This window comes from Equus quagga, chromosome 5 (genome assembly GCF_021613505.1).
Source record: "Equus quagga isolate Etosha38 chromosome 5, UCLA_HA_Equagga_1.0, whole genome shotgun sequence".
Classification (NCBI taxonomy): domain Eukaryota; kingdom Metazoa; phylum Chordata; class Mammalia; order Perissodactyla; family Equidae; genus Equus; species Equus quagga.
This window is the reverse complement of record NC_060271.1, coordinates 19,027,275-19,052,782: the sequence shown is the minus strand read 5'-3', so window position 1 is coordinate 19,052,782 and position 25,508 is coordinate 19,027,275. Positions and strand designations below refer to the sequence as shown.

At 41.8% G+C, this 25,508-nt stretch overlaps 2 protein-coding genes across 2 annotated transcripts in view; one reads left to right on the top strand and one right to left on the bottom strand.

Annotated features, from left to right (window-relative positions):
* Positions 1–8,594: 8,594 nt before the first annotated feature.
* RRAGC (Ras related GTP binding C) lies at positions 8,595–23,568 on the bottom strand. Its single transcript, XM_046663205.1, has 7 exons — positions 23,233–23,568; positions 21,347–21,550; positions 20,146–20,345; positions 17,495–17,609; positions 16,382–16,524; positions 14,491–14,639; positions 8,595–10,127 (listed from the first exon to the last, which is right to left on the bottom strand). The coding sequence occupies exons 1-7, from the start codon at positions 23,467–23,469 to the stop codon at positions 9,976–9,978; spliced, it is 1,200 nt and encodes a 399-aa protein (XP_046519161.1). The 5' UTR covers positions 23,470–23,568; the 3' UTR covers positions 8,595–9,975.
* Positions 23,468–25,508, top strand: part of LOC124239251 (translation initiation factor IF-2-like) — a 74,701-nt gene continuing 72,660 nt past the window's right edge. The window contains exons 1-2 of the mRNA XM_046660808.1: positions 23,468–23,472; positions 23,504–24,045. Of these exons, the coding sequence (XP_046516764.1) occupies positions 23,468–23,472; positions 23,504–24,045 (547 nt within the window). The remainder of the gene's footprint in view (positions 23,473–23,503; positions 24,046–25,508) is intronic.

The following is a 25,508-nucleotide window of genomic DNA, read 5'->3' as shown; positions in this document are numbered from 1 at the left end:
AAGGGATCTGAAGGATGAGGACGCTTCAGACGCAGAGAAGAGGAAGCTGGCAGGCTGATGGTAAGCCGGGATCTAGGCTTACCTACTTCCTAAGACTGTCGGCCTGATGTACCACTTGACCACAAGACAGTTACGTTTGATACTCATAATTTCCCTCGCCCAGACTATTTCACTTGCTCATTGACATTTGAACCATATGTTAATGTACTGGTTCCAAGAAAATCTCTCCTTTGGTAGTTCTTACACATAGAAGAGGGAGAATTGGAAACCCCAGGGAAAAAATGCGAAATCCAGAACATTCAGCCCAGTCAAGTTTTTCATTTCTATTCCAAATGAGCCTCGTAAGTGGTTTGTGTTGAGATTCACAACTGGTTCTTCATCATTTTGAGCGCCTTGGATAACGTGGTGAAAGGCCAAGTTCCCTCTCCGGTTGGCACATGTAGTTTTGCACAAAAATTCAGGAGCTCTCAGAACCCCTGTAGCCCATCCATTGATTCCGAGAGTCAGACAGTGAACTCCTTGCGTTAGAGGTTTGCCCTAAAGAGTATCCAGCCAACCCCAGACTTCAAATTCTCTCATCATTATAATATCCTGGGCCTGAAAAACATTATTTTTGGCATTTTGAAACTGGCCACAAAAGAGAGGATCTTTTGGTTCACTTCTTTCCAGAGATTATTTCCCTTCTCACTCACTACCTGCCTGAACTCCTGGCCAAGAATCATGACCCACATAGTGTGTAGGTGTGTACATCAGGATAACACTAGCTGCTGTAACAAATCAAGCCTGTAATCTCAAAGACCTCACATCAGAGACATTGATTCACTGCTGCTGTAACAGTCCGACACAACTGTTTCTGGTCAGCAGACGAGCCTTCCACAATGTGATCCAGGAGTCTATGTCCCTTCCATGTCAAGGCTCTGCATTTTCAACAGTGTTGCTCTGCTCATGGCAGCAACCTGGTGGAAGAGGAAAGAGGATGGAGGATCAGGCATAAGGGGACTTCGTGGGCAAGGCCTGGAAGTGGTATACATCGCCTCCACTCACACTCTATTGGCTAGAACTCAAAACATAGGCATCCCTAATGGCAAGGGAGGCTGGAAGCATTCTCCCTATGCCCAAGAAGGAGAGAAAGGTAGTTTGGCGAACAGGTACCCTGCCTCTGCCACAACGGGTGTCGACAGCTACTGTCAGAGCCCTGGGGCAAGCTGTTCAGGGTCCCCTTGTAGCCATTTTCCTTCCTCCTTTCATAGCCTCAGCCTCTAAGGAGCTCTGCTACTACCAAGAAGATAGACCTTTGCTCTGGCGTCAGACAGATGGGACTTCACGTCCAAACTCTGCCAATAACTAGAAATATGTTCTTGCAGGTTCCTTAACCTCTCTGTGCCTCAATTTTCTCATCTATAAAATGTACCACAACAATAGCTCCAAGCTCAAGATATTGGGTGGAGTATATGAGAAGGCATGAGTCATGCTCTTAGCACAATGGCTGGCAGGTTGTAAGCACTCAAATATCATATACCAATGCTACTGCTAATAATAATTCTAACAAAAATGAACAATTATTATTATAGTCTGGTCCAGATTTTGAAAACAAAGAAAAGAATCCACAAGGCAAGCATTGAGTCTCCTGTAAGAATTGAGATAAAATGTGGTAAGGGTCTGGCCTGGGGTAAAATGAAAAACACCACCAGCTAAACACGTGCTTTTATAACCATTATTGTGAATATGACCAAAATCAAGAATAAACAATTTAAGGATTTAACAATACACTGGGAGAGAAGAGTCAAGAATCTACAGAAGGGGCCGGCCCCGTGGCCAAGTGGTTAGGTTCGTGCACTCTGCTTTGGCGGCCCAGGGTTTCACCGGTTCGAATCTTGGGTGCAGACATGGCACCGCTCATCAAGCCATGCTGAGGCGGCCTCCCACATGCCACAACTAGAAGGACCCACAACTAAGAATATACAACGATATACCAGGCGGTTTGGGGGAGAAGAAGAAAATAAATAAAATCTTTAAAAAAAAAAAAAAAGAATCTACAGAAGTATAAAGTGGCCCAAATCTCCAATTGGGAGGTCTTTCAAAGTCACCAATACTCCCAGTCAAAATTAAGGTCTCTTATTTGTTTTCATCCTTCAGGCCTCTGTGCTGCATTTCACATTTCACAGGCTACCTGGTTTTCTTCTCAACGCAGGGATCATTCTGACTTCTTTCCCAGCTGTCCTCCTTCCATTGATGACCACGGCCCTCCCTAGGTTCTGCCCCTGCCCCCCAGTGTGCCAGCTCCATCTTCAGCTCAGCCTTCTTCCTCTCCATCCAGCCTCATCACTCTAGTTGCCCAGAGAACATTTCCACTGAGATCCTTTGACCTCTGACACCTAAATGAGTTCCCTTTTACCAAACAGCCTGCCTGTCTCAATTATCCCATTTCCATCAATAGACTGCCCCAGGGATCATGGAGTGAGGAAACAGAGCCCAAAGAACCTTCAGTCTTAGAACCAGGAAGAGCTACCATGCAGCAAAAACGGCATCCTCCGAGCAGGGAAATGCAAACAGCTCTGTTTCCAAAGTCAAGACAGGTTTTAGGAAATGGTGGGAAGGGCTACAAGCTCACTTCCCAGTTCACCTTCCAAAGCTGTAAAGACAACGCCTTTTCTGTGACAAAGCCCCAGCACAGAGAGTTCCAACACTGCTTTTCAGAATAAGATAGGGCAGGTGTGCTCAAAGAAATCAACATTCCCTTCTCAGCTGACTCACTATCTGGAACACAAAGTTTGCATGTCTATTTGGATAGAGGCAGGAGAGTGGACGTGGAAAGAAAGGAAGAAATATTTACAATTTACCAAAATGAGTGTACCAGCTCCTCTCTTTAAACAAACAGCAAAAAGAACATTGTAGAAGATTATTTCATTTTTGTAGCCCAAGCTTGTGTCTGTTCTGCAGATTATGTTCTATTAAACCAGATTAACCGTCTGCCACGTGCCTTCTGATAGTTGATCACTTTAGCTCTAAAGATGTTTTGAAAGTGTAAGGATCCGAAAGTGGAGGTTGCAGCATTTCAGGGCAACACGCTGATGGTGACAGGCACTCTGAAGCGGGGTGGGGGTGGGCAGCGACTAGTTTCCTTCCACTCAGTTCCTCATTGTAACCGTCCTTTTGCAATTTTCTCAATTATATTTTAAACAGTTCTGAAGACGCATTGATGTATCTAGTTCTTTTTACATTAAAATTTGTCTTTGCAGAACAAAGTCACAGCTGGGGATTGTGGAGAGATGATGTGGCTCCAGAAGAAAGAAACAAGTGTCCACGGAATGATAATGTGCTGCAGCAGTACTTTCCTTGGCAGTATTTTAGCTCTCAAGTGTGAAATAATTGCCACAAAACTCATTTGAGGCAAAGGAAAGTGATGAAGTAGATGTTTTAATTCAAATACGTGGCATTTCCTTCCATGGGAGTCTTTTAAGACCACACGCATCTACAACAGATGGTTTATGGAGCAAGTAGTTCTGTCTGCTATAGGAATGGGGACAGAGCGGTCTTCTTAAGGCCCCTTTGTAACCGATAACCCATGAAGCAAATGATGTTATGACCTTCATCCTATCCAACCCCTTGTTAAAAAGCTGCTAACAGAAACAGAAAGTGAACATCGCAAACTGCTCCACTTCCAATAATATGTCTCAAATCAGTCCTGAGGGTTATTTCTGGGGAAATAACTTCAGCAGTTCCTTGGATCTCTAAGTGAGGTGTACACTTGGGTGATACACGCAATGTAAACTTCTGGAACAGAGCAAATGTGCAGGAAGGGGAAAGCCAGAAGCCATGTTTAAATAGTACAACACTGCCACCTAGAGGGCCAACACTAAGGAGTTGGACACTGCTGCCAAACCAGGTGACGAGATACTTGCAGACAAGCACTGCCCAGCCCAGAAAGGCATCCCTGCCTTCACACTAAAGCTGCCAGGAAGGCATCCAGATCAGAAGGGAAGAAGGAAAACTGTCACTATTTGCAGATGACGTGATTTTATATACAGAAAACACCGAAGAATCCACCAAAAAACTATTAGAAATAATTAACGAATACAGTAAAGCTGCAGGGCATGAAATCAATATCCAAAAATCAGCTGTGTCTCTATGCACTAACAATGAAGTAGCAGAAAGAGAAGTCAAGAAAATAATCCCATTTATAATCACAACAAAAAGAATAAAATACATAGGAATAAATTGAACCAAGGAGGTGGAAGACTTGTACACTGAAAACTATAATATATTAGTGAAAGAAACTGAAGGCAACACAAATAAAGGGAAAGATATTCCATGCTCTAGGGTTAGAAGAATCAACATAGTTAAAATGTTCATTTTACCTCAAGCAACCTACAGCTTCAATGCAATCTCTACCAAAATGCCAATGACATTTTTCGCAGAAATAGAACAATTCTAAAATTTACATGCAACGAAAGACCCTGAATAGCCAAAGCAAGGCTGAGAGAAAAGAACAAAGCCAGAGGTATCACACTCCATGATTTCAAAGTTTACTACAAGTAATCAAAATAGTGTGGCAGAAAACCACATAGATCAGTGGAACAGAACTGAGAGCCCGGCAATATACCCACACACCCATGAACGGCTAATTTTTGACAAAGGAGCCAAAAACATGCAATAGAGAAAGGAAAGTCTCTTCAATAAATGGTGTTGGGAAAACTGGCCAGGCACATGCAAAAGGACGAAAGTAGACCACTATCTTACACCATACACAAAAATTAACTCAAAATGGATTAAAGGCTTGAAAGTAAGACCTGAAATCATAAAACTCCTAGAAGAAAACACAGGAAGTACGCTCTTTGACATTACTCTTAGCAGTATCTTTTTGAGAACATCTCCTCACGTAAGGGAAACAAAAGCAGAAATAAACAAATGGGACTACATCAAACTAAAAAGCTTCTGCACAGCAAAGGAAACCATAAACAAAACAAAAAGACAACCTACTGAATGAGAGAAGATATTTGCAAACCATACATCTGATAAGGGGTTAATATCCAAAATCTATAAAGAATTCATACAATTCAACAACTAAAAAACCAAACAATCCAATTGAAAAATAGGCAGAGGATCTGAACGTTTTTCCAAAGAAGATATACGGATGGCCAACAGGCACATGAAAAGATATTCAACATCAACCACAATATCATGTCATGCCTGTGAGAATGGCTATTATTAAAAAGACAAGAAATAACAAGTGTTGGAGAGGATGTGGAGAAAAGCGAACCTTCGTACACTGCTGGTGGGAATGTAAATTCGTGCAGCTACTACGGAAAACAGTGTGGAGCTTCCTCAAAAAATTAAGAATAAAGAATAGAATACGATCTAGTTCTTACACTTCTGGATATCTATCCAAAGAATACAAAAACAGTAATATGAAAAAATATACGCACCCCTATGTTCATTGTAGCATAATTTACAATAGCCAAGACATGGAAACAACCTAAGAGCCCATTGATGGATGAATGGATAAAGAAGATGTGGTACACATATATACACATACATACATACATATATATGTATACATATACACACAATGGACTACTACTCAGCCATAAAAAAGATAAAATTTTGCCACTTGCAACAACGTGGATGAACCTTGAGGCTATTATGCTAAATGAAATAAGTTAGACACAGACAAACACCATATGATTTCACTCATATGTGGAAGATAAAACAACAAACACACACATCCATATTGAGACTAGATTGGTGGTTACCAGAGAGGAAGGGGAGTGGAGGGAGGGTGAAATGTGTAAAGGGGGGACATTTGTATGGTGACAGAAACTAAATTTTTGGTGGAGAACACGATGTAGCACATACAGAAGTTAAATTATAATGATGTACACCTGAAACCTATTTAATGTTATAAACCAATGTTACCTCAATCTTTTCAAAAAAGCCGCAATGAGATACGATTTAACTGAGCACGGGTTTCTCTCAACATATGAGATATTGAGGAAATCCTACAGAGTAGCAAAATACACTTCCCCCATCACTACCCACAAGGACAGGTGCTGAGCAAGTCACTAAGAAACAGGCAGACATCAGACCCACTAGGGCAGGTGCGGGAGAGAGAGGAACAGAGGCAGGAAAAGGGAGTGGTCACAGGGCTGTTGTGGAGGATCCGGCATTTAAGCTGAGCTCAGTCGGATGAATAGGATTTCTACAGGCCGAGGGAAGCAGGTTCCAGCTTGAAGGAACAGCATGAGCTACCCAGCTCAACTGTGAAAACGCACAAGCTTTACTCTATTTTAAAACCAGTTTGCTGAAGGTTGTATTAAGACACTGGAAAACAGAATAAAAATCATATTTCAATCCCACTGAAAACATTTCAGTAAATGTTCTTCAGTGTATTTATTAAATGCTGCTTGAACAGGCGTTTCTTAAAGGGTCAGATAAACTTAGGGACATGGGATAGAAACCAAGGTACACAGGCTTCTCGACTGCAGCCCTCCCAGAGCCTTTAATACGTGACAGTACACGGTAAATCTCCAAGAGTCCAGAATGCTGTTTCCAGAACTGAACTGAACACTTCCTTTTCTGCAAAACACCCCAAGAACAAACCCTCCCTTCCTACTAGGCAAGCAAGGTCTAGTGGTGGTTTAAGGGATGCAGGTTCTAGAATCAAACTGCACGGATTCCAATTCTAACTCCGCCACTCACAACTTAGTCTCTCTCTGCCTCAGTTTCCCCATCTTCAAATCCGGAATTCAGTACTTACCATAATCACAAGGTATTATGAAGACTGCATGAAGGAAGACATATAAACCACCTAAAACAATCGGCAGTGGTTGCTAGCCCTTCGTGTGACCCTCCTGAATGCTCCTTATGTCCAGTCTCCCAACTCGACAGGAGCAGCTCAGGGAAGACGCTGTTAAAAACACACTCCAGCTCTGCCCAACCACTGCCCACATTCCCTTTAGAGACCGTGCCTTTGGGGTCTCTGGGAGAATACAGGGGAGGGTTTAAAGTTACTTTACTAGCTTAGATGGAAAACAGTAATGATATTCACTAGTAATCTCTTTTGGATACAACTGGAAGAGCTTTCAGCATTTGCAAAACAAGACAGAGAACGTTAACAAAGTCCACGAATCACGTCCATTGCTTTCCCCGACTGCAAAGCTTGTAACTATCACAATTTTACCTTTAAAATCATTTGTTTCTCTGTATAAGCACAGAACTCAAAACGTAGGTCAATTAACACAACTCACAAATACCTTCAGCATTCTATATTGGGACATACTGTATAGAAACGTGTACATAGCTATGTTTGTATATAAGAAGCTGTCTAAGTGAACGGGACAGAGAGTGGTATGTGAAACAGCTAAAGCACCTTGCTGCAAAAGATTTTAAAGGTTTTATTTAACCATCTGTCCCAGCTCTCTCTGAGGTAGCCTCGTACAGATAAACATCTATCCAGATGCAAAACATTTCAGGCAAACCCTTCTTAGTAGTTTTATGCTTCTTCCATTTCCTTTTTCCTGAGTTGTCTCCTTTCTTCATTCACTTTATTTCTATTTCACCATTTTTCTTCTTTTCTCCTTAATCACTCCCCAAACTTATAATTTTCCATAGCAGGAAAAACTAGTATTTCTTGGGCACCAAGTGCCAGGGTACACTCATCTTGAGGTGCTATCTCCATTTAACCAACAGGAGACTGAGGCTGGAGGTAAAGGCAAGCAGCACGGGGCTGCCAGACCTGGAACACAGATCCTATTTCGCCACTAACCAGATCTGTGACTTGGGTGGCCACCCTGGGTTTGCCCAGGACAGTGCCCGTTTACACTGATTGCTTTGGCATAGTTATTAATGGCATCCCTTCCACTCTCAACAGTATCCTGATTTGGAGTTTAAGTTATACGGTCATCTCATCTCTCACTCTAGATAAGGCTTTTTACTCCTCTGGACTTCAGTTTCCATAATTCAAAAAAGGATACAGCATTAGATAGTATTTTAAGGGTATTTTTTTTAAATGTTTCTGTGATTTCCATTTCAGTTTTTTAAAATTGAACTTCTAAAGTAGTCCAATCATGAAATTACAGATCTTTCAACCTCTTCCTGCCTCCATCCCTTTCATAAACTGATGTATACTTAAATCAGTTCAGACCCAACCTAACTATATAAGCATAACTGACATTTAAGAGTCAACAATGAGTATCTCAGGAACTGGAAGAAATAGACAACAAGCTGGAACCAGCACAAATTTTTTATATGGTGTTCTCCTTAACTCATCTCCTTACCCCTTCCTAGCTTGGATATAACACATCCAGGAACACCTGGAGATTCCCCACCACGAGTGAGATTCGTTAGTAAACACTACAAAGAACCATTTTCGCCTAAGCCTACATCCCCTACCCTAAGCAGAAACAGGCCAGGAGAGACGTCCAGACACAAGGCATGAAACCCCTGCATGAGGACAGAACATGAAGTCCTGAAACAAGGCACGTTAACCATATGAGGCAGCATAAGAAAAGGAAATGGCTGATAAAATGATAGAGGGGGACAACCCAACGTTCCATCACCCCACCCTCTCACATCTTAGGCAAATAAAAAACTGATTTTGGAGTAAATACATTTATTGATACCCATTTTATATAGTTCAATGAAATAATCTATAAATATAAAAGCATTTTTCTTTTGGATATCACATGGTCCATGTAAATACTCAACAGTCAGAATCACCTGCAGGAAGCACTCCAAGTCACACTGTTAAGTTCACAGACCTGAATATACACATTTCATTAAACAGTGGCACTTATGTACTCAAGTGGTCCAGTGGCTTTGGAATATACGACTACCGGGCATGTGAAATAAAAATGACGTGTAAGTTTAAATCAATGGAAAGGGTATCAACCATGAACAAAAAGAAACAATCATGAATTAATATCCCAGGCGAAGAAAGTACCACAGTTGACACTTGGTGTCAGACTACTGGAGACCAAGTATGTTTAACAACAAATGTTGTGGCACCACGTGCTCTCTCCCACTCCCAGTGGACAGTCCACCAGTGCCTTCGGGTCACTCATGGTCAACAAAACCGCAATTCTTAAAGAATCTAGAGCTTAGAATAAAAGGTAGGTAGCAGCTGGCATCAAGTTTAAAGAAAAGGGAGCTAAATATTTCAATGACATAATGAGTTTCTCCCCTAGAAGGAGGAGCTTGTGGGGCAAAGAATTTTTTTTAATTCCCTTTGTTACATTGATCATGATCATTTATCTAATGTAGGAGAAAGAACCCAGATATCTGGTACCCAAAACATAGATGCAAAAATTTTCTTGTTTTCAAGTTTTTCCCTCAACACTTGCAAGGGAACTGATGCAGCAGCCACTGCTGAGCCTTGCTCTCGACCTGACGTGGCGTAAAATTTTCTCATTTCTTCAGTAACAAATGCAGGAATGTCCTTTGCTGCAGTCAGACCACACGTCTTCTGAGTTAGCAAGCAAATGCATTTAAAAGGTCTTAGGTGTGCAACGTCCAAAATTGAAATCTGAGAGGCAGTGTTAGAACATAAGCAAGGCAGGAGTTTTAGAGACTACCCAACTGAAAACCTAAGTGAAGCATATAAAAATTCAGTTCTTTCTATTATTTTCAACTGGTAATTGACGGCGACATTCTCTGGTAAGGATGGGTAAGTGATGTTATCTCCAGGTCCAAAACATCCCAACGACTTAAAGTAGGACCCCAAGAGGAGAAAGACACACTTGAGTTCTGTGGTCTCTAGAATTCTTTTTTGCCATTTTTTAAAAAAAGAAATAGTAGCTTCAGTTGCACACCACTGATTGAAGGGGTTTCCATCCAAATGAGAAACTCTACCCCTTGTCTCTAGTGGGACAGGCACCAGATTCCCACAAGCGGCAACTCCCATGTCCTGTAGCACGTGGCATCTGACCCTGGAGTGAAGAGTAAGCTGGCACAGAGCCCCGACCGCTGGAATTCAGGCTAGATGGCATTTCGCGGCGTGCCATTGTGTGTCAACGCCTTCAGGCTGGGGGCACTGCTCTGATGACCACAGCTCCTGTGAGAAGTCACACCCACCTCAAAAACCTCATGAATAGCTTTTCGAAAACAGTGGAAGTTGTAGTCTATTAAACCTGCAACAGAGAAAAAGATCAGGCCTCCTGAATGTCAGTGGTGAAATTATCTGCTGGAAAACATTCAGCAACAGAAAAAAATAACTGATGTGTGTTTAAAAAATATACACCCAATTGAGGAATTCTCTAGGCTGGAAACATGATAAAACACATGCCCAAACTGTTAACACTGGTTACCTCTGGGGCCTGGGAGCAAGCAGAGTAAAAAAAGCAATGAGGAAGGCAAACTTGCTAAGAAAATTTACAACGAAATCTAAAGCAAAAGCAAGCTCCTTTTTGAATTATCAAGCTTGTCCTTCTACAAGTCTTCGGGGCAGCCGAGGAGCTGAAGGAAACAGCTAGAGCGACAGTTCAGCAAACTGTTCAGCAGAGCCCTGGGTTTGCGAGGTGCCGCGAGGCCCATGAGGCAGAGCCCCAGGCAGCCTCCACCCCTCCTCAGGCAGGGCAGCTCCTCCTCCACCTGTTTCATGAACTGCATCCAAATAAGACTTTGGTCAAACAAAGGGTTCTATTTTGGTAGGCTAGTTGCCTACCAAATATCCATTTCTTCCCCTTTTTCTTCAGAAACAGAACCCCAATTTTGGACAAGCACACTGGTGCTCAGCTAAAACATTATACTTCCCAGGCTTCCTTGCAGCTATCTACGGTCATGTGATCAATGCTGACCACTGAGTTAAGTGGCAGTGTGTGGGACTTCCGTGAAGGCTCCTTAAAAGGAAGAGGATATATTCTTTCCTCATCACTGTTCCTCCTTAATGTCTGGAATATGGATAAAATGGCTGGAGCTCCAAGAGCTATTCTGGACCATGAGGTGACCTTGAGAAAAGAAGCTGGTGCTAAGAATAGCAGAGCAGAGAAAGAAGCATGTGTGCCCACGAGGATACTGTAACATAAAGAAAACACACAAGAAACAAATCAAAACAATCTGGTGTCAAATTGACTACAAATGTGAAAGAAGTCCAAAGGAGAGAGCCGAGTGCAGGACAAAAGCAGCCAACGAAAGCTTCAGGGATGAGGCAGGACTGTGGGGATATGGAAAAGATTTAATGAGGCAAGAAAAAGGAGCAAAATTACAAGAAAAGAGCATAGGGCTGGCAATGAGAACACAGCACAGGTGGAAGACAGGGAAGAAAGGTCTGACTAGAGACAGGGGCAGAGAAATCCTGGTAGGAAGTACTGGGAATCAAGTCTGAATAAGTAGCTTACAGCCAAATTAAGGAAGTCCTTCAGACTCAGGAAAAAAAAAAAGCTATAAAAGTTTTGGTAAGTTTGACCACATTAAAATCAACTTCTTTGCAAATGGTAAAATAAAACTGACAATAAGGGAAACAAACACTGGCCAGATATTTCATATTATAACGCCATTGTTAATTTTTAAACTTTTATTAATGGTACTACTGTTATGTTTTAAAAACATAACATTACCTCTTAGAAATATCTGCTAACACCTGTATAGACAAAATGATTTGATATCAGGGATCCACTTCAAAATAATCCAGTAGGAAAAGCAGCACAGAGATGAGATAAGATCAGCTATGATTCCAATAATTGTTGAATATGGGGGATAGACAAAAAGGGGTTCATTATACTATTTTCTCTACCTTTTTATATTTGAAAGTTTCCTCAACAAAAGAGTCAAAAGTAAATACTTTAGGGGCCAGCTCTGTGGCCGAGTGGTTAGGTTCACGCACTCCGCTGCGGTGGCCCAGGGTTTGGATCCTGGGCGTGGACATGGCACCGCTCATCAGGCCACAGTGAGGCGGCGTCCCACATCCCACAACTAGAAGGACCTGCAACTAAGATATACAACTATGTACAGGGGGGTTTGGGGAGAGAAAGCAGAAAAAAAAAAAAGATTGGCAACGGTTGTTAGCTCAGGTGCCAATCTTTAAAAGAAAAAAAAAAAAAGTAAATAGTTTAGTTGCGCAAGGATATATAGGAAACAAGATTGACCATACGTTGATGACTGTTGAAGCAGAGAGATGAACAAAGACAATCACTGTGATGGTCTACTTCTGCGTATATTTGAAAATTTCCATAACCAATTTTTTTTTAATTTTAAAGATTAGAATGGAGAAGAGCCAGCCCCGATGGTGCAGCGGTTAAGTTCACACGTTCTGCTTTGGCAGCCCGGGGTTCACCAGTTCAGATTCCGGGTGTGGACCTACACACTGCTTGGCAAGCCATGCTGTGGCAGGTGTCCCACATATGAAATAGAGGAAGATGGGGCACGAATATTAGTTCAGGGCCATTCCTCCTCAGTAAAAAGAGGAGGATTGGCGGCAGATGTTAGCTCAGGGCTAATCTTCCTCAAAGAACAAAGATTAGAATGGAGAAACATAAAGAACTCCTAAGAAGTACAAAAAAGACACAGTACAAAAAAGATAAAGGTATATGAAAAAGTAAATTACCAAAGAAGAAACCTGAGCCGGCATAAAAAGGTACTTATGGAAGTAAATAAAAACTAGAACCAAATGAGATACCATTTCACACCTACCAGATTGACAATAATGAAACAGTCTAACGATATCAAGGACATGAAGTGACAAGAACTCGCACACAGGACTGCCATGGGGAAGACGGTAAAGCCACTTCGGAGAGCAATTTGGTAATGTCTAATAAAGTTAAGATGTATGTCTTCTATAAATTCCACTTCTAAATACATACTCCAGAGAAATTCTCCATTATGCGCAAAGACAAACTTATTCATGAGCATTTGTTGTAAAACCATTTATAATTTTAAAAATAATCTAAATGTCCAGCAACAAGAAAATAAATTGTGGAAAATGAATGAACTACAGCTACATGTTATCAATATAGATAAATCTCAAAAACAATCTTGAATGAAGAGAAAGAAGCAAGTTGCAGAAGACTATACACATTTTGATGTCATTTACACAAAGATATACAATACTCTATATTGTTTAAGGATAGATATGAAGTAAAAGAATAAATCATGCATGGGAAAAATAAAACTATATACATTCCACATAGTGCAAAAAAGAGGGTTTCAACGGAGAAACACACAAAAGACACAGAAGACAAATACATATTTGCCACATTTCAGTTCTTAAGCTCAAAGGTGAATACACACATTTTTGTTTTACCCAAAAAATCTGTACATCTGAAATATTTCATTAACATTAATTAAACAATATTAATGCATTCAATATCAATATTAATAACTCAGGCAGAAGAGCGGGGACTTGTTGCAGTGAATAACAGAGAGCTATTACAGATCCTTGAGCAGTTAAATAACATGATAAAACTAATTTTCTGAAAACTAGTCTGCTTCGGGATAAAAAATGATACATATTAAGTCCTCAATATATACGTTGAATACACAACCTCACGTAGGAGGCTACTGCAGCACCACAGGCCTGGCAGGATGGGGACCTGGACAGGAGTCACTGACAGTGGAAACAGAAAGGAAATCCAAGAACTAGTTCAAAGAAACAAATAAGGTTTGGTGAAAATTCAAGGTAAACACCTCAGGAAAAGAATGGCAAAAGGAGAACATAGAACTGTGAAATGATCTGCAAGGGCCCTTTCAGTAACACCACCACACAATTACCTGAGGACAGGATATTCAAGCTTTGACACCAGAAAAATGGCATAACTAGAAACAGGGAGGGTAGCAGGAGGGTCACGAAACAAAGGGGAAAATATTCACTGGTTTTAGACACCACGGACAAGACAACAATCAAAAATTTAAGTGAAGGTGTCTTACTAATAGCTCCAAACATAGGACTGAAACACAACCCAAGTCAGAGCTGGAGATGTGAATTTTTCAATCGACCACATAGAAAAGACTAACTGAAGCCATGGACTGGATGTGCTGACCAGAATAAGCAAGCAGAAAGGCTTGGCCTGGAAGAACACTCAGAACTGAGAAAAGGAAAAAGAGAAGAAACAAGAGAGGAGGTCAGAGAAACAGATACACAAAATAGCCTAGAGGGAAGAAGAGAAGAAAGGTTCGAGAAAAGGAGGGTCTGACAGGGTCACATGCTTCAGAAGGCTGAAGAGGTTACAGAATGAGAAAAGGCCACTGAAGCGCGAGAATGCAGCGTGGTAACTCTCAAAGAATCATCTCAGTAGACTGACTCAGGTGGAAGGCAATGTGCAGGTAGCTGAGAGGTAATGAAAGGATCCGAAATCCGCGAGACAGGAATGAAAAATGATTTAAAATAAAAGATCAAAAGAAGGAAGAATAAAGTCTCGACTACGTATGGAAGGGAAGGGACAAAAGTAGTTTGAACTGATAACATCTAACACTGCAATATCATTTTCTCTTGTTTTCAAGAATGTACAAAATTATCACAGAGAATTTAACGCAAAAAACAGCTTTTTAAAATGCCATTACCTTTTCGTTCAAAACTTTCTTCCCTAAGAATGCACACCAGTGCCAAAAATTTAGTCACCTCCTTTAAATAGAGGACAGTTGTATTATTCAGCTTGATAATTGCCATAGATTCTTTGTCATAGGCACTTCCACTTCCATCTTCCTTTAACCTGTTTTAAAAGAAAGTACTGTTCATTATAGGTTTCCCAACTAGGTATTTTGTCACATCTAATTTGCACAATGACAAGTCTTTCCACCCAGTTTTCCAAACGTCTCTTGAGAAAGAATACTGGCTTAAATATACTGGAACAGAAATTGTCATTTAGGTCCAGGGTTCCCAGACTTTGATGCAGTATTCCATACATTCACGAACCTCCATCTTGTTACCTAAGATGCACAAAATACAGCAGGCTTCAAATAATCCATCATACTAAACTGTACTGACACAGCCTGCAAATAAAGAACCACCTAAAACTTGCCATTCGTGAAAAAGGGGTAAGAATAAAAACTAAAATAAATATAGCCCATCAAAGATACCCTGGAATCCTGATGCTTGCAAAGCAAGCCTTCCAGGGTCTGAAAGCTATTTCATTTATTAAACTAGATTGTCAGAATTATATGTAATCCTTCTTCAAAAAATGTAAATCAAGAGGCAAGGAAGAAGCAAATTAAACTATAATAAAGCACACTAAATTATACACATAGATTGTGTTAAGAATAATGAATGATAGCTGTTTTTTCTTCTTTCTTAGAATGTGCTTTATAATGTATTTTACCATGTACCTTATACTGAAAATCAACTTTACCACTAAATTTGATTTTTTTAATTATAAAAAAATTGGTTTATAAAATTTTGAGGTTTGAAAGTAAAAGCAAATGTTTTACTCATCCATTTTTAAAATTAAGAATGGGAACATGAAACTTCACTCAATAATACAATAGACAACATCTCATTTCATTATGGAAAGAATTAAAACAAAGGAGAGCACATAATCACAAAAGTGAAAAACAGAAATGGAAGACAAGTAAAGAACAAGTGAGACAAAAGCATTCTCCTACTCAGAGGCAGCTGGAGAGAGCAAGGCGAAGGGCAGGGACAGAGAGATGAAAGAAAGTTTGGACGAGGTGGAGCCTAGAGGAACAACAGATAAAGGGGACAGGTGTCAGGGAGCAAAGGCAGCACAGAGCATCACAAAGCGCCCTGGGAGTGCTGCTGTTAATATACGAGGGGCACCAGGGCTACTAGACGCTTCTGAAATACCAGCAATTTTCCGAAGTCTTCACTCGTCCTCTGGACCACTCTACAAAATCACTTCTCTGCTGGCTTTTATAAATTTCCACATAGAATTTGGCGAATTTACGTAACGGAAGAGTTTACATTTTAGAGATTTATTTTGGAAACTCAGATGTATGGGTCAAATTTTTGTACATATAAATCCTTCTGACATCCAAAATTCTGATTTCCTTTTTTCTTAGCTCCCTGAAAGGTTAAGGATCCCTCGTTCCACAAAGTTGAAGTTAAATTAGGGACCAGTGCTTACTTTGTTGGATTCAGAATGTTTGAAGTAAATTAATCTAGTATTTTGCTCTAGCTAAGTCCCAGGAGTGAGAAGACACAGTGCAACTCCTCCCCGACCCCCCCCAAATAATGGCAGGAGAAACTTTCAGTGATAAATAAGCCTGGCATTAGTCATGTTTTTTTCAACCGCTCTTATCCATCCTCTCTGAAGGAGTAAGACTCAGCAGCCCCCTACCGAGGAAATCATGCTCCAAGTTGAAGTACCGTGGTCAGTCCGAACAATTCCACTTCATACAGTACTTGCCAGAGGTCTCAGGAATTAACCCCCCCGATAAATCAAACTGGTACTTTTCCACTTGTCTGAGATCTTGCAGAAATATGTATACAACTTACCCATATATACAAGACACATCAATTACAACATCAATCATGTCACAGCAAAGTTCATAAGATTGCATATCCACAGGAGAACTGTCTGTTGCAATGTAGATTTTGCTGACAACATCGAAGAGAAAAGCTTTTTCAATACCTGAATTCTTGGGAAAACAAAATGGGGGAAGTGCTTGGTATTTTAAGAATCACAATTTGTAGGTTATCAAAGATCTTGAATTACTGATTAACACCAAAGGACATTTTTAATTACACAACCCAACAGCAAAAAAGAAAACAGTACTTGGCTGAAGATACTCCTAGTATCCAAAGAATAAAAGTAGAAAAATTTCTCTGCTCTGGTTTACTGACATAATTACACCAAATTTTCTTCCTTCCTCCTCTTAAGTAAATTATTTTCTCAGAGACCACCAAGAAAAGCAACAAAAACATCCTCCAAAAATCAAGCCATGCTACATTTCCAATAATCCTGTCTTGTTAAAAAAAATCAATCTCTCATTTAAATGACCTTGCTACCAGAAAGGCTTTACGTGGCAATTAGCAAAACATGAAAGAATTCATTTGACGTCAACATCTAGCATAACTCAAAAGAACTGGGGATCACTACACATCGAGTCCTTCAAAATAATGTTTGGAAAATATAATGGCCGAATGCTAAATTTACTGGAGAGATAGCCTTTTTAATTAAGTTGAATTCTCAAAATGAGAATTGGAAATATAATACTGAGATTCAAGTTAGCAAGGAAACGAAAAGATCAATTCTTCGATGTGACCTCCAAGAAAGCAGACATTAAACTGAGACAAATTCCCCAAACCCAGTCTTTTCCGGTTACTAATCTTCCTTCAGAACCAGACATCATGAAGATATTTTTAATTAAAAAAGCAAGAGGAAATTTTTTATCAGTTCATTTTAAGACAAAAAGGGTGAGTACTAAGGAAAGAATTCAGAAAATAACTCAAGCCATTTTTTATTGTTCTTATTTACATGTTATGTATGTCATTAGACTTTAAGCTTGATTCAGACTAATTCAAGTCATTTTTTGGAGAATTTGGTAACACAAATACATTCAACAGAAATAGAACCAGAAACTATAGTGAATTAACTAGCTCACTTACTGATATAAAGATATTTAATAGGTTTTCCAAGGTCGGCAGTTGTGGAATGAGTTTCTGCACCACCTTACTAAAGGCTTCAAATATTGAATGGTCGTAGATACTAGTCAAATAAAAGCTGAAAAACACAACAGGTTTGATTAATTTGAAAAATATCAAGTTCAACAATTATCATACTACATAAAATTTTAAATTTCTTAACACTTGATTTCAGTAAGTTCAAATAAAGCCTCTTGATCTTGTCCACCATCCCCATCATTCAAGATGACAAGCTCAGTTTCCCCACCTGGCTTATAGCCATCCAACCCTTTACTGCATTCACATGGCGGGCGATTGAAGTGGTACCCAAGACAACATTTTCAGATGCAGAAACTTGAATATTCACCTAAGTCTTTGTAATCTGATCTAAAAAGCTTAGTTCCTTAAGCCCATAGCTAACAAAAACCAAGAGAAAGCTCAAAGGAGATAGGTGACATTTATTAAATAAGCACATAATTCAGGTCTCTAGTAAAATGTCACCTCCTTTCCTGAACCTCCTACCTAAAATAACACTCCTGTACCCAGCGCTTTCTATCCCTTTCTTCTAATTTTTCTTTTTCACAGCACTGATAAGTACTTAAAATTACATCATACATTTATTTATAAGTGCCCTTGAGGTGTCTCAGTCATGAGAATGTAAGCTCCATGAGGACAGAGACTTTGTCATTCTCGCTTGTAGCTGCAATCCCACCGCCCCAAACAGTGCTCACAAGTATTTGTTGAACAAACAAATCAATAAAAGTGGTGCTTAGAATTTACGTAAATAACATATTAAGGAGGATGGGAGCTGGGGCCTTATAGAGAATGAAACAGGAATCTGGAGGCCCAAAAGGATGTACAGTGGAGAAGCAAAATATGTAGATTTAACAAAGCACACATTTGAGAGAGAAAGGCCTTTAACTATTTAAACAGTGTGGACAATTCTACCTACTTGTTCCTCAAGAAGTATACTCTTCGTTATATAGTTGTATCCATGATACACTTATAAGTACCATTACAAAGTCAGAGAGACAGAACTGTGTATATCACACTTTAGACGCAATTTAAAGATACCTTCAAAGAGCTGACCTGAGAACCCAACCCTATGCGAGATGGGGCTCTAATCTAGATGTCAGGGCAACTGGAACAGGTGAGGCCAGGATGACTCCCCCACAGGCACTAGGGGCAAAGGGTTATTTTCATATTTCCCTTAAAAGGCAAAAGGTTAGCAATGTGAGACGGTCCTGCAGGGACTGAGAGACTTGGAGGTGGACGGGGACAGAGACAACCTCCAAGGCACAGGGCACTTTAGTAAGCTAAGTTTCTGGAAACTGGAAATCAAATAGAGCCTCATCCATAGGCCTCCTAGTAATTAACAAAAGCTTTGATGCAAAATCCTACAGGTTAACAAGGCCTAGGGCCCTTCAGAGAACTGGGGAAAGGGACGGTGTGCACCACAGGGGTGAGATGCCCTTAAAAGGGACACAGACACGGTGTAAAGAGGATCAGCAGGATTCCCATGGGCACTGGGAAACACAAGACAATCATGGCTTAAAATCCATTGTTCGTAGTGGATGCCAAAAAATAAGACTGAGGAATTTTATGGGGAAGCACTTTCACTTTCCCTTACAAATACTGTTGAAATGTTTTAAGCATAAATTACTTATAAATACTTAAAATTTTTAATCCAGGCAAACCAGAGGTCAATGAAACTTTTCTACATGGTTTCCTAGGAGAGTAACTGAGAAATCTCAAAGCCTGAGGCCCTAGGACCTAATAGGGGTAGGGACGGGGGTGGCCTGAGCCTCTAGGGAAGTCGCCATAACAGACTAGGGATAAGGAAATAGCTACTCTCCCCTGCTTCCCCTTTAAACTGTTTATATCATCAAGAGGACATTTTCTTGGGTACTTTTTATTACTCACTTCTACCTATACCACCAAAAAAAAAATAAGATGTAGGAAATACTCCTCATACACTTTTAGAACGCAAGTACACAAATCATCAATCCTATCCAGTAGGTGTTTTTTAATAATAATTTCTTAATGATATTTAATTATGAATCAGCAATCCTTTAAACTCAATAGCAGCCCTAAGCAGATCTATAGGATAAACTCACCTAACTCAAACTTGAGATTCATAAAAGCATGAAGTGTTTTAAAAAACATAAACAAGATTAAAGTCCACACTTCAAAGTGTATCTTCTTTAAATGGCTCTTCCTACTGAGAGAGATACCTTGAAGACTCAAGCTACAGAATTCTACAACAAAGGTGACACAGATTCCTTGAACCGAGGCAAGAAGGAGGGGGAAAAAAAGTGATGAAACCAAGAGAGGGGAGTCCCAAAGCAGATTCCCGCCATGAGGAAACAGCCTGACTCCAGTCTCGCGAGATGAGTTTATAAACACACCAATGGAAACACTTCACATGACTTCAACCTCCAAGAAAATACAAAAAAAGGAGAAAGTAACTTCTCCATGACATCAGGCTCCCAAAACTGCTTGAATTCAACAAAGAAGAGATCAAAAACATTATAGATTTGGGAAGGGGAACAGAAAGCTAAGTGTTTGTAATGACAGAGATGGGAATACATTTACACATTTTTCAGGGCTCTCATATCAAACACACATGTTGTTACCTAAGGTGGAGTTTTTCTAGCCCAGCATCTGCAAGGTCATCATTGGCCCTTTGATGAATGTCCCTCTGTGTTTCTATTTTGTGATCATCAGACAGACCATCAACCTTGTGAATAAAAACCTCAAAATTCATGTCTGGGTTAACTTTGTAGGCTTTAGAAACAGTAATGTGAAGTCTTGTTAAAGCCTCCATGTAGTCATCCTGTAAGTCAGAACAAAATATTTTTTAAAAAAGAAATCTTACAAAAGTCAAGTAATGAGTTAAGAAAGCCTCAAACCACCTCTTTCCCCAACCACAGAAAATCTATCATCCTAATTATTCATAAATATTCAAACATTCAAATACATCAATTTATACCACTAAATAGATCTTAAATCTCTCAAGATAAAAATTCAATTACCAAGTTAATGCTTATAATTTTTAATACTGATAATATAAGGAAAGGAAAAATGAAATGGACATTTCTTCCCAACAGAATTTTTTTAAAGTAATCCCAGCTCTGCCATTTATTAGATGTGTGACTTTAAACAGGTTGCTTAAACTCTGTGATCTCAACTTACTCATCTAAAAAATTGGAATACAGTACCCTCACAGTATTGTGAAGAATAAATTAAATTAGATCATGTATATGAAAGCATCCATTACAGAGCCTGTCACTCAGAAAGCATTCCTAACTAATATTTAAGCTTAGAAAAAGTAAGCTGCTTAAGGATAGGAACATGCCCCACTCATCTGAGCGCCTGCCACAGGCTAGGCCCTCAACAAACGCTTGTTGGACTGAACTCAATTTGGACAACTAAGGTAACTATGCACTTTAATATCTATTGACTCAATTCTCATATTTCTCCTTATATTATGGGCACTGAAGAGATCTTTTCAGTGAGTGACATCACTATTGTAATAGTTATTAAAGTACAGCGATATCTACGATTTGATTTAAGCAAATAAAAATGGAAAGTTGCTCATTAACTAGAACTCAAGGATACAAACCCTACCTCCTAACCATCTGATGTTCTATACTTGCCCAACGGCATGCCTGCTCGCAAAGCACCTTTGCAGTCGCATCTCTTACACTGGTAGAGAATCTACTAGCAAAGAAACGAGCTGCAAGAAGCACGTGACAAAGAAGATTAACAACTCTCCTTTGTTTCTACATCTTTTGCCGCCAGAGAAGAGAAGGAAACATCATTATTCCTAACTACCTGTGCATCAATGACATATATCAACGCTCCTGTTCCCCTGAAGATCATCTCGTAGTCAAAAGTTGGGTCAAAAAAGTCCATTTGTCCAGGAAAATCCCAAATCTGGAAATTCACAAAGGAGCTATTGGAAATGTCATCTTTATAAATCTTGTTGGTACTTTCCAAAAAGAGGGTCTCGTTGGGTGACATTTTATGAAACACCACCTGTGAAAAGAAAGACAACAATATTATGACTATTAACTTTGTATTTCAAGTTCAGAATTCCACCCTGAATTAACATAATTTAAAGAAGTTGATCCTACAGCAAAAATCTTTAAAGAGGCAAAAGTGAATGGTGTAGCCATTGGTACCGACTATCCTTTTACTTCTGACAGAACAGAAGACACGAAATTACTTTCCATCAAGCCTGTTCTGGAACTGAAACTTTTCTGCTATTTTCTCCGCACCACATTCAATACTAGTAGGAGCACACTCTCTCAGCTCGACTTTTTTCCTGTTAAATTGTATTAATTCTGCAAAACTCTGCTTTAAGATCATGAGAGCTAGAAGCTAAAGTTTAAGAAGTTTTATTCATTGAAAACTTATTGGAATGCCTCCACCAGGTTCTGAGGAATAATTAGAAATGAAACTGACCAGACTCTGATCTGAGTTTGCCTGTCTTGTGGAGGAAATAAAAGGAAGATAGAATTCTGTGTACCAGGTAGATAAAAGTATACAGGGATGGAGGGAGAAATGGGGGTTCACAGAGAAAAGACAATTCCCACGCAAAAGAAATGGGAAAGGCAATTGTTAAAAATCACAGTCCACACAATTGTAAGATAAAACTAATTTGCCTCTCACTGCTACTTTCTAGAAGAGAAAAATGGACAGTTACTCCCAAGGTTTAGTCAGTGAGTAACAAGTAAGAAGAATTTAGATCAGCTTGCTAAAAACCTACCATAAATGTACTCCAATTTTGCTGTACAAGTGAAAAGTAAGATAAACAAAACACAGTAACCCTGTAACTTCGGAAGAAGGCTGCTTTTCAAAATATGTCTACAGAATATCACACAGAGATTTATTTTGGATAGACCTCTGCAACAGAGTGGAAAGGGCAAAAGAGCAGGCATCTGGCGTTTTACGACCAGCGCACTGTGTGTAAGGCTGATGGAGGGGGTCCACCTTGCCTCCACCGCCCCCTTACTAAAGAGTGCACAGCCCTCCTCCACTCGTTCCTCGCAGACCTCAAGTGGAAACAACTGGACCGACGGCGGTCTGCAAATATTCTCCAGGCCTCAGAAGATTTTGTAACCACACACGTACAGGAGGCATATCCCCAGCAAGTATACTCACCAGGCCCCGAGTACTAAAATAGGTGGACTAACAGCCCCCGATTCCCAACAGTGGTAAAGGCTCCTCCGTCCTAGTAAGGAGAGCGAGCAGTAACGTGGTCAGTGACTTAGGACAGCCCTTCCTGACGCTGCTCCTGGGGCTCACCTGGGAAGCCCTGCACACTCGGGGCACCTGAAGGGAGAGAACACTCAAGAACCGGGCAGCAGGACAGGGAGCCCGCGAAGTTCTCCGAGTGAGAAGTGGTGAGAACCTCTCAGTTTCGCCAATAGCAAGGGGCTGGGTCCCGCAGGCGGAGGTCCCGGGCGGCGCCACGGGCACCTGCCTCCCCGCAGCCAGTTTCGGCCCCGGCGGGCTGGGGCGTGGGCTCGCGGTCGGGGTCCCGGCGCGGCCGCGCCCCGGGCTCCGCGCCCCAGCGCAGAAGAGAAGGCGCGGGGGCCCAGTCCTGCCGACCAGCCCCGGCCGCCGCCCTCCTCGGGGCCTCCCCCGCCCGGCGGCCACCCGAGCCCCGGGGAGCGCGGGGGAGGGGCGGAGGGACCCGGCGCGGCCCCACTCACCTTCTGGATGGAGGACTTGCCGCTGCGCCGGAGCCCCATGAGCAGGATCCTGGGCTTGGAGCTGTCAGCGCCCCCCGGGCCACAGCCTCCGCCGGCCCCCGCCCCAACCCCGCCGCCCGCCGCTGCCGCCTCCTCTTCCTCCTCCTCCACGCCGTAACCGAAGTCCTTGGGGAACGAGTCCGCCGCACCGTAACTGCCGGCGAGGGGCGTCTCCTCCGCCCCGTACTGCAGGGACATGGTGCTGGAGCCGCCGCCGCCCGCGCCCTGACAGGCCAGGCCAGGCCGAGCCAGGCCGCCGCCTCCCCAGTCCGCCGCCGCCGCCGCCGCCCCCGGCAGCCGCCGCCGCCGTGCGGCCCGCCCCCCGGAGCCCGGCTCTCATAGGCTCCGCGCCGAGGCCCGGCCGCTCATTGGCCGCCCGAGCTGCCACTCGGGAGCAGCAGGGTAGGTGGTGCCTGTCACGTGCCCAGAATCACCTGACTCGGAGCGGTGGAGGGGGGAGGAGGAGTCACGAGGAGGGTGGCCCGGCCCGGCCGAGCCCTCTGCCCTCCACCTCAGCCCGCACCTCGGTCCTACCCAGCCACGCGCCTTGCTCCTCACCGCTCCCCTGCCTTCTTCGGACCGCCGGAGGCCATAGCAATGGGAGATGCACTCCGGACATGTGGGAGAATTGTTCTCCTACTCCAGTTGTCGTCGCCCAACCAATATTTACTGATGCCCGCGACGTCCTGGGGCACAAGGGGGACAAAACTGGAACCAACTCGGACCCTGCCTGCCCTCAAGTTGCTCGAAGATTAATAAAGATCGGACCTCTACGTAAGTAGCTTCGGTATAAGATACGAAGCGGGAAGGTCAAGGGTACAGATAAAAATGCTCGGGAGTTGGGAGGATGAGAAAGTCTGTTAGGAGCTGGCGTCTGAGCAGGTTTAGACGGATGGATATGGTAGGGCTGTGCCAAGGTGTGGTGGAGGAGGAGCCTGCTAGAGTGAGAGCAAAGCCTCAACCAACGCAGTCATGGGTGTGAGTGAGACAGTTCGTTCTAGCAGGTAGTTCGGCCCTGATAGGAAAGCAAATGAAACCAAGCCAGAACATCTTAGCCTCTTCCTTCAGATCACTGGCTACTGCTGCCACTTCAAACTCGACAGGACTCAATTTCCCCTCCCTCCCACCTAGCAAAAGTCTACTCCAGTAATTCCATCCACGCCCCCCTCCCTTATAGAACATTACATTTTCTCTGACCTCCTTCAGGACAGAGGCCAAAGAAATGAATCATGAAAACAAACCAAAGCAAGCGCTTGTCACCAAATATGTTTGAGAAAGCTGGAGGGATTTTCACTCTTGACAGTCAGGCTTTAGAACTGGAAATCTGACAAAAGAGGATCCTCCTTTTAAAGCGGGAGTGGTGGTCCTGGTTTCCAAAGAAGACTAACTTGCTGGTTATGAAGGGAAAGCGTGGGATGCAGGTGTGGGACTTGGTTATGTTGGAATCTAGAAGTTAAAGGTGGGTCACATCCCTAGAGGTCTAGTCCAGCCTTTCACCTAAAGCGTAAGTCCACTTTACTGCGTCTCTAATAGACAAGCGGCATACGTTTCAGTAGTTCCAAGGGGAGAGAGCTCACTATCTCAAAAGGCAGCCAGTTCCACTGGGGTAAAACTTTAAAAGTCTCCTCTTCAGGCAAAAGTTACACTCCCTGGAGCTTCTAGTGGAACAACACAGGAGTATTTTCATCTTTTTCCTGACAGCCCTTCCATTAGATTGCAGGCTTCATTACCCACTAAGCCTTCTCTGTTCCACATTAAACATACTGAGTTCCTTCAACCATTCCTTCTACTGTGGTGTCCAGTAGATCTTTCTGTGATGCTATAGTAGCAAATGTGGGTTGAGCACGTGAAATGTTGCTACTGTGACTGAGGAACTGAATTTTTAATTTTATTTTAATTGCATTGTATTTTCAAAAGCCCTTTTCCTACTGGTCACTCTCCTTTATATACATTATTTGTCAAATGTCTGGTACCCACAATGCAATACTGACCAATAATAGCCTTCAGGATGACTGGTTAGCACCTGGACAATATTTCTATTAATGCTTTCTAAAATGGAATTAAAAAATATATATCTATAGAGTATTAAGTGGTTCACACTGATAATCGCTGGAACTAGTATTTTGTCAGCAATCCCAGTGCCTAAACTTGTATAACTGCATTTTTTAACATAAATGTAAGACTTGCTATTTCAGCTTTTCAGTGTAAGCACAGAAGTTTGGGTACTCCAAGCTGCC

Bases quoted from the DNA above. Each gene is read 5' to 3' on its own strand.
- RRAGC (XM_046663205.1), bottom strand. From the start codon at position 23,469: ATGTCCCTGCAGTACGGGGCGGAGGAGACGCCCCTCGCCGGCAGTTAC. The intron at 16,525-17,494 runs GTAAGTGAGCTA...TGTTTTCCCAAG, and splicing joins TATTAAATATCTTTATATCA to AATTCAGGTATTGAAAAAGC. The intron at 10,128-14,490 runs GTAATGGCATTT...TCTCTGTTGCAG, and splicing joins AGAAAGTTTTGAACGAAAAG to GTTTAATAGACTACAACTTC.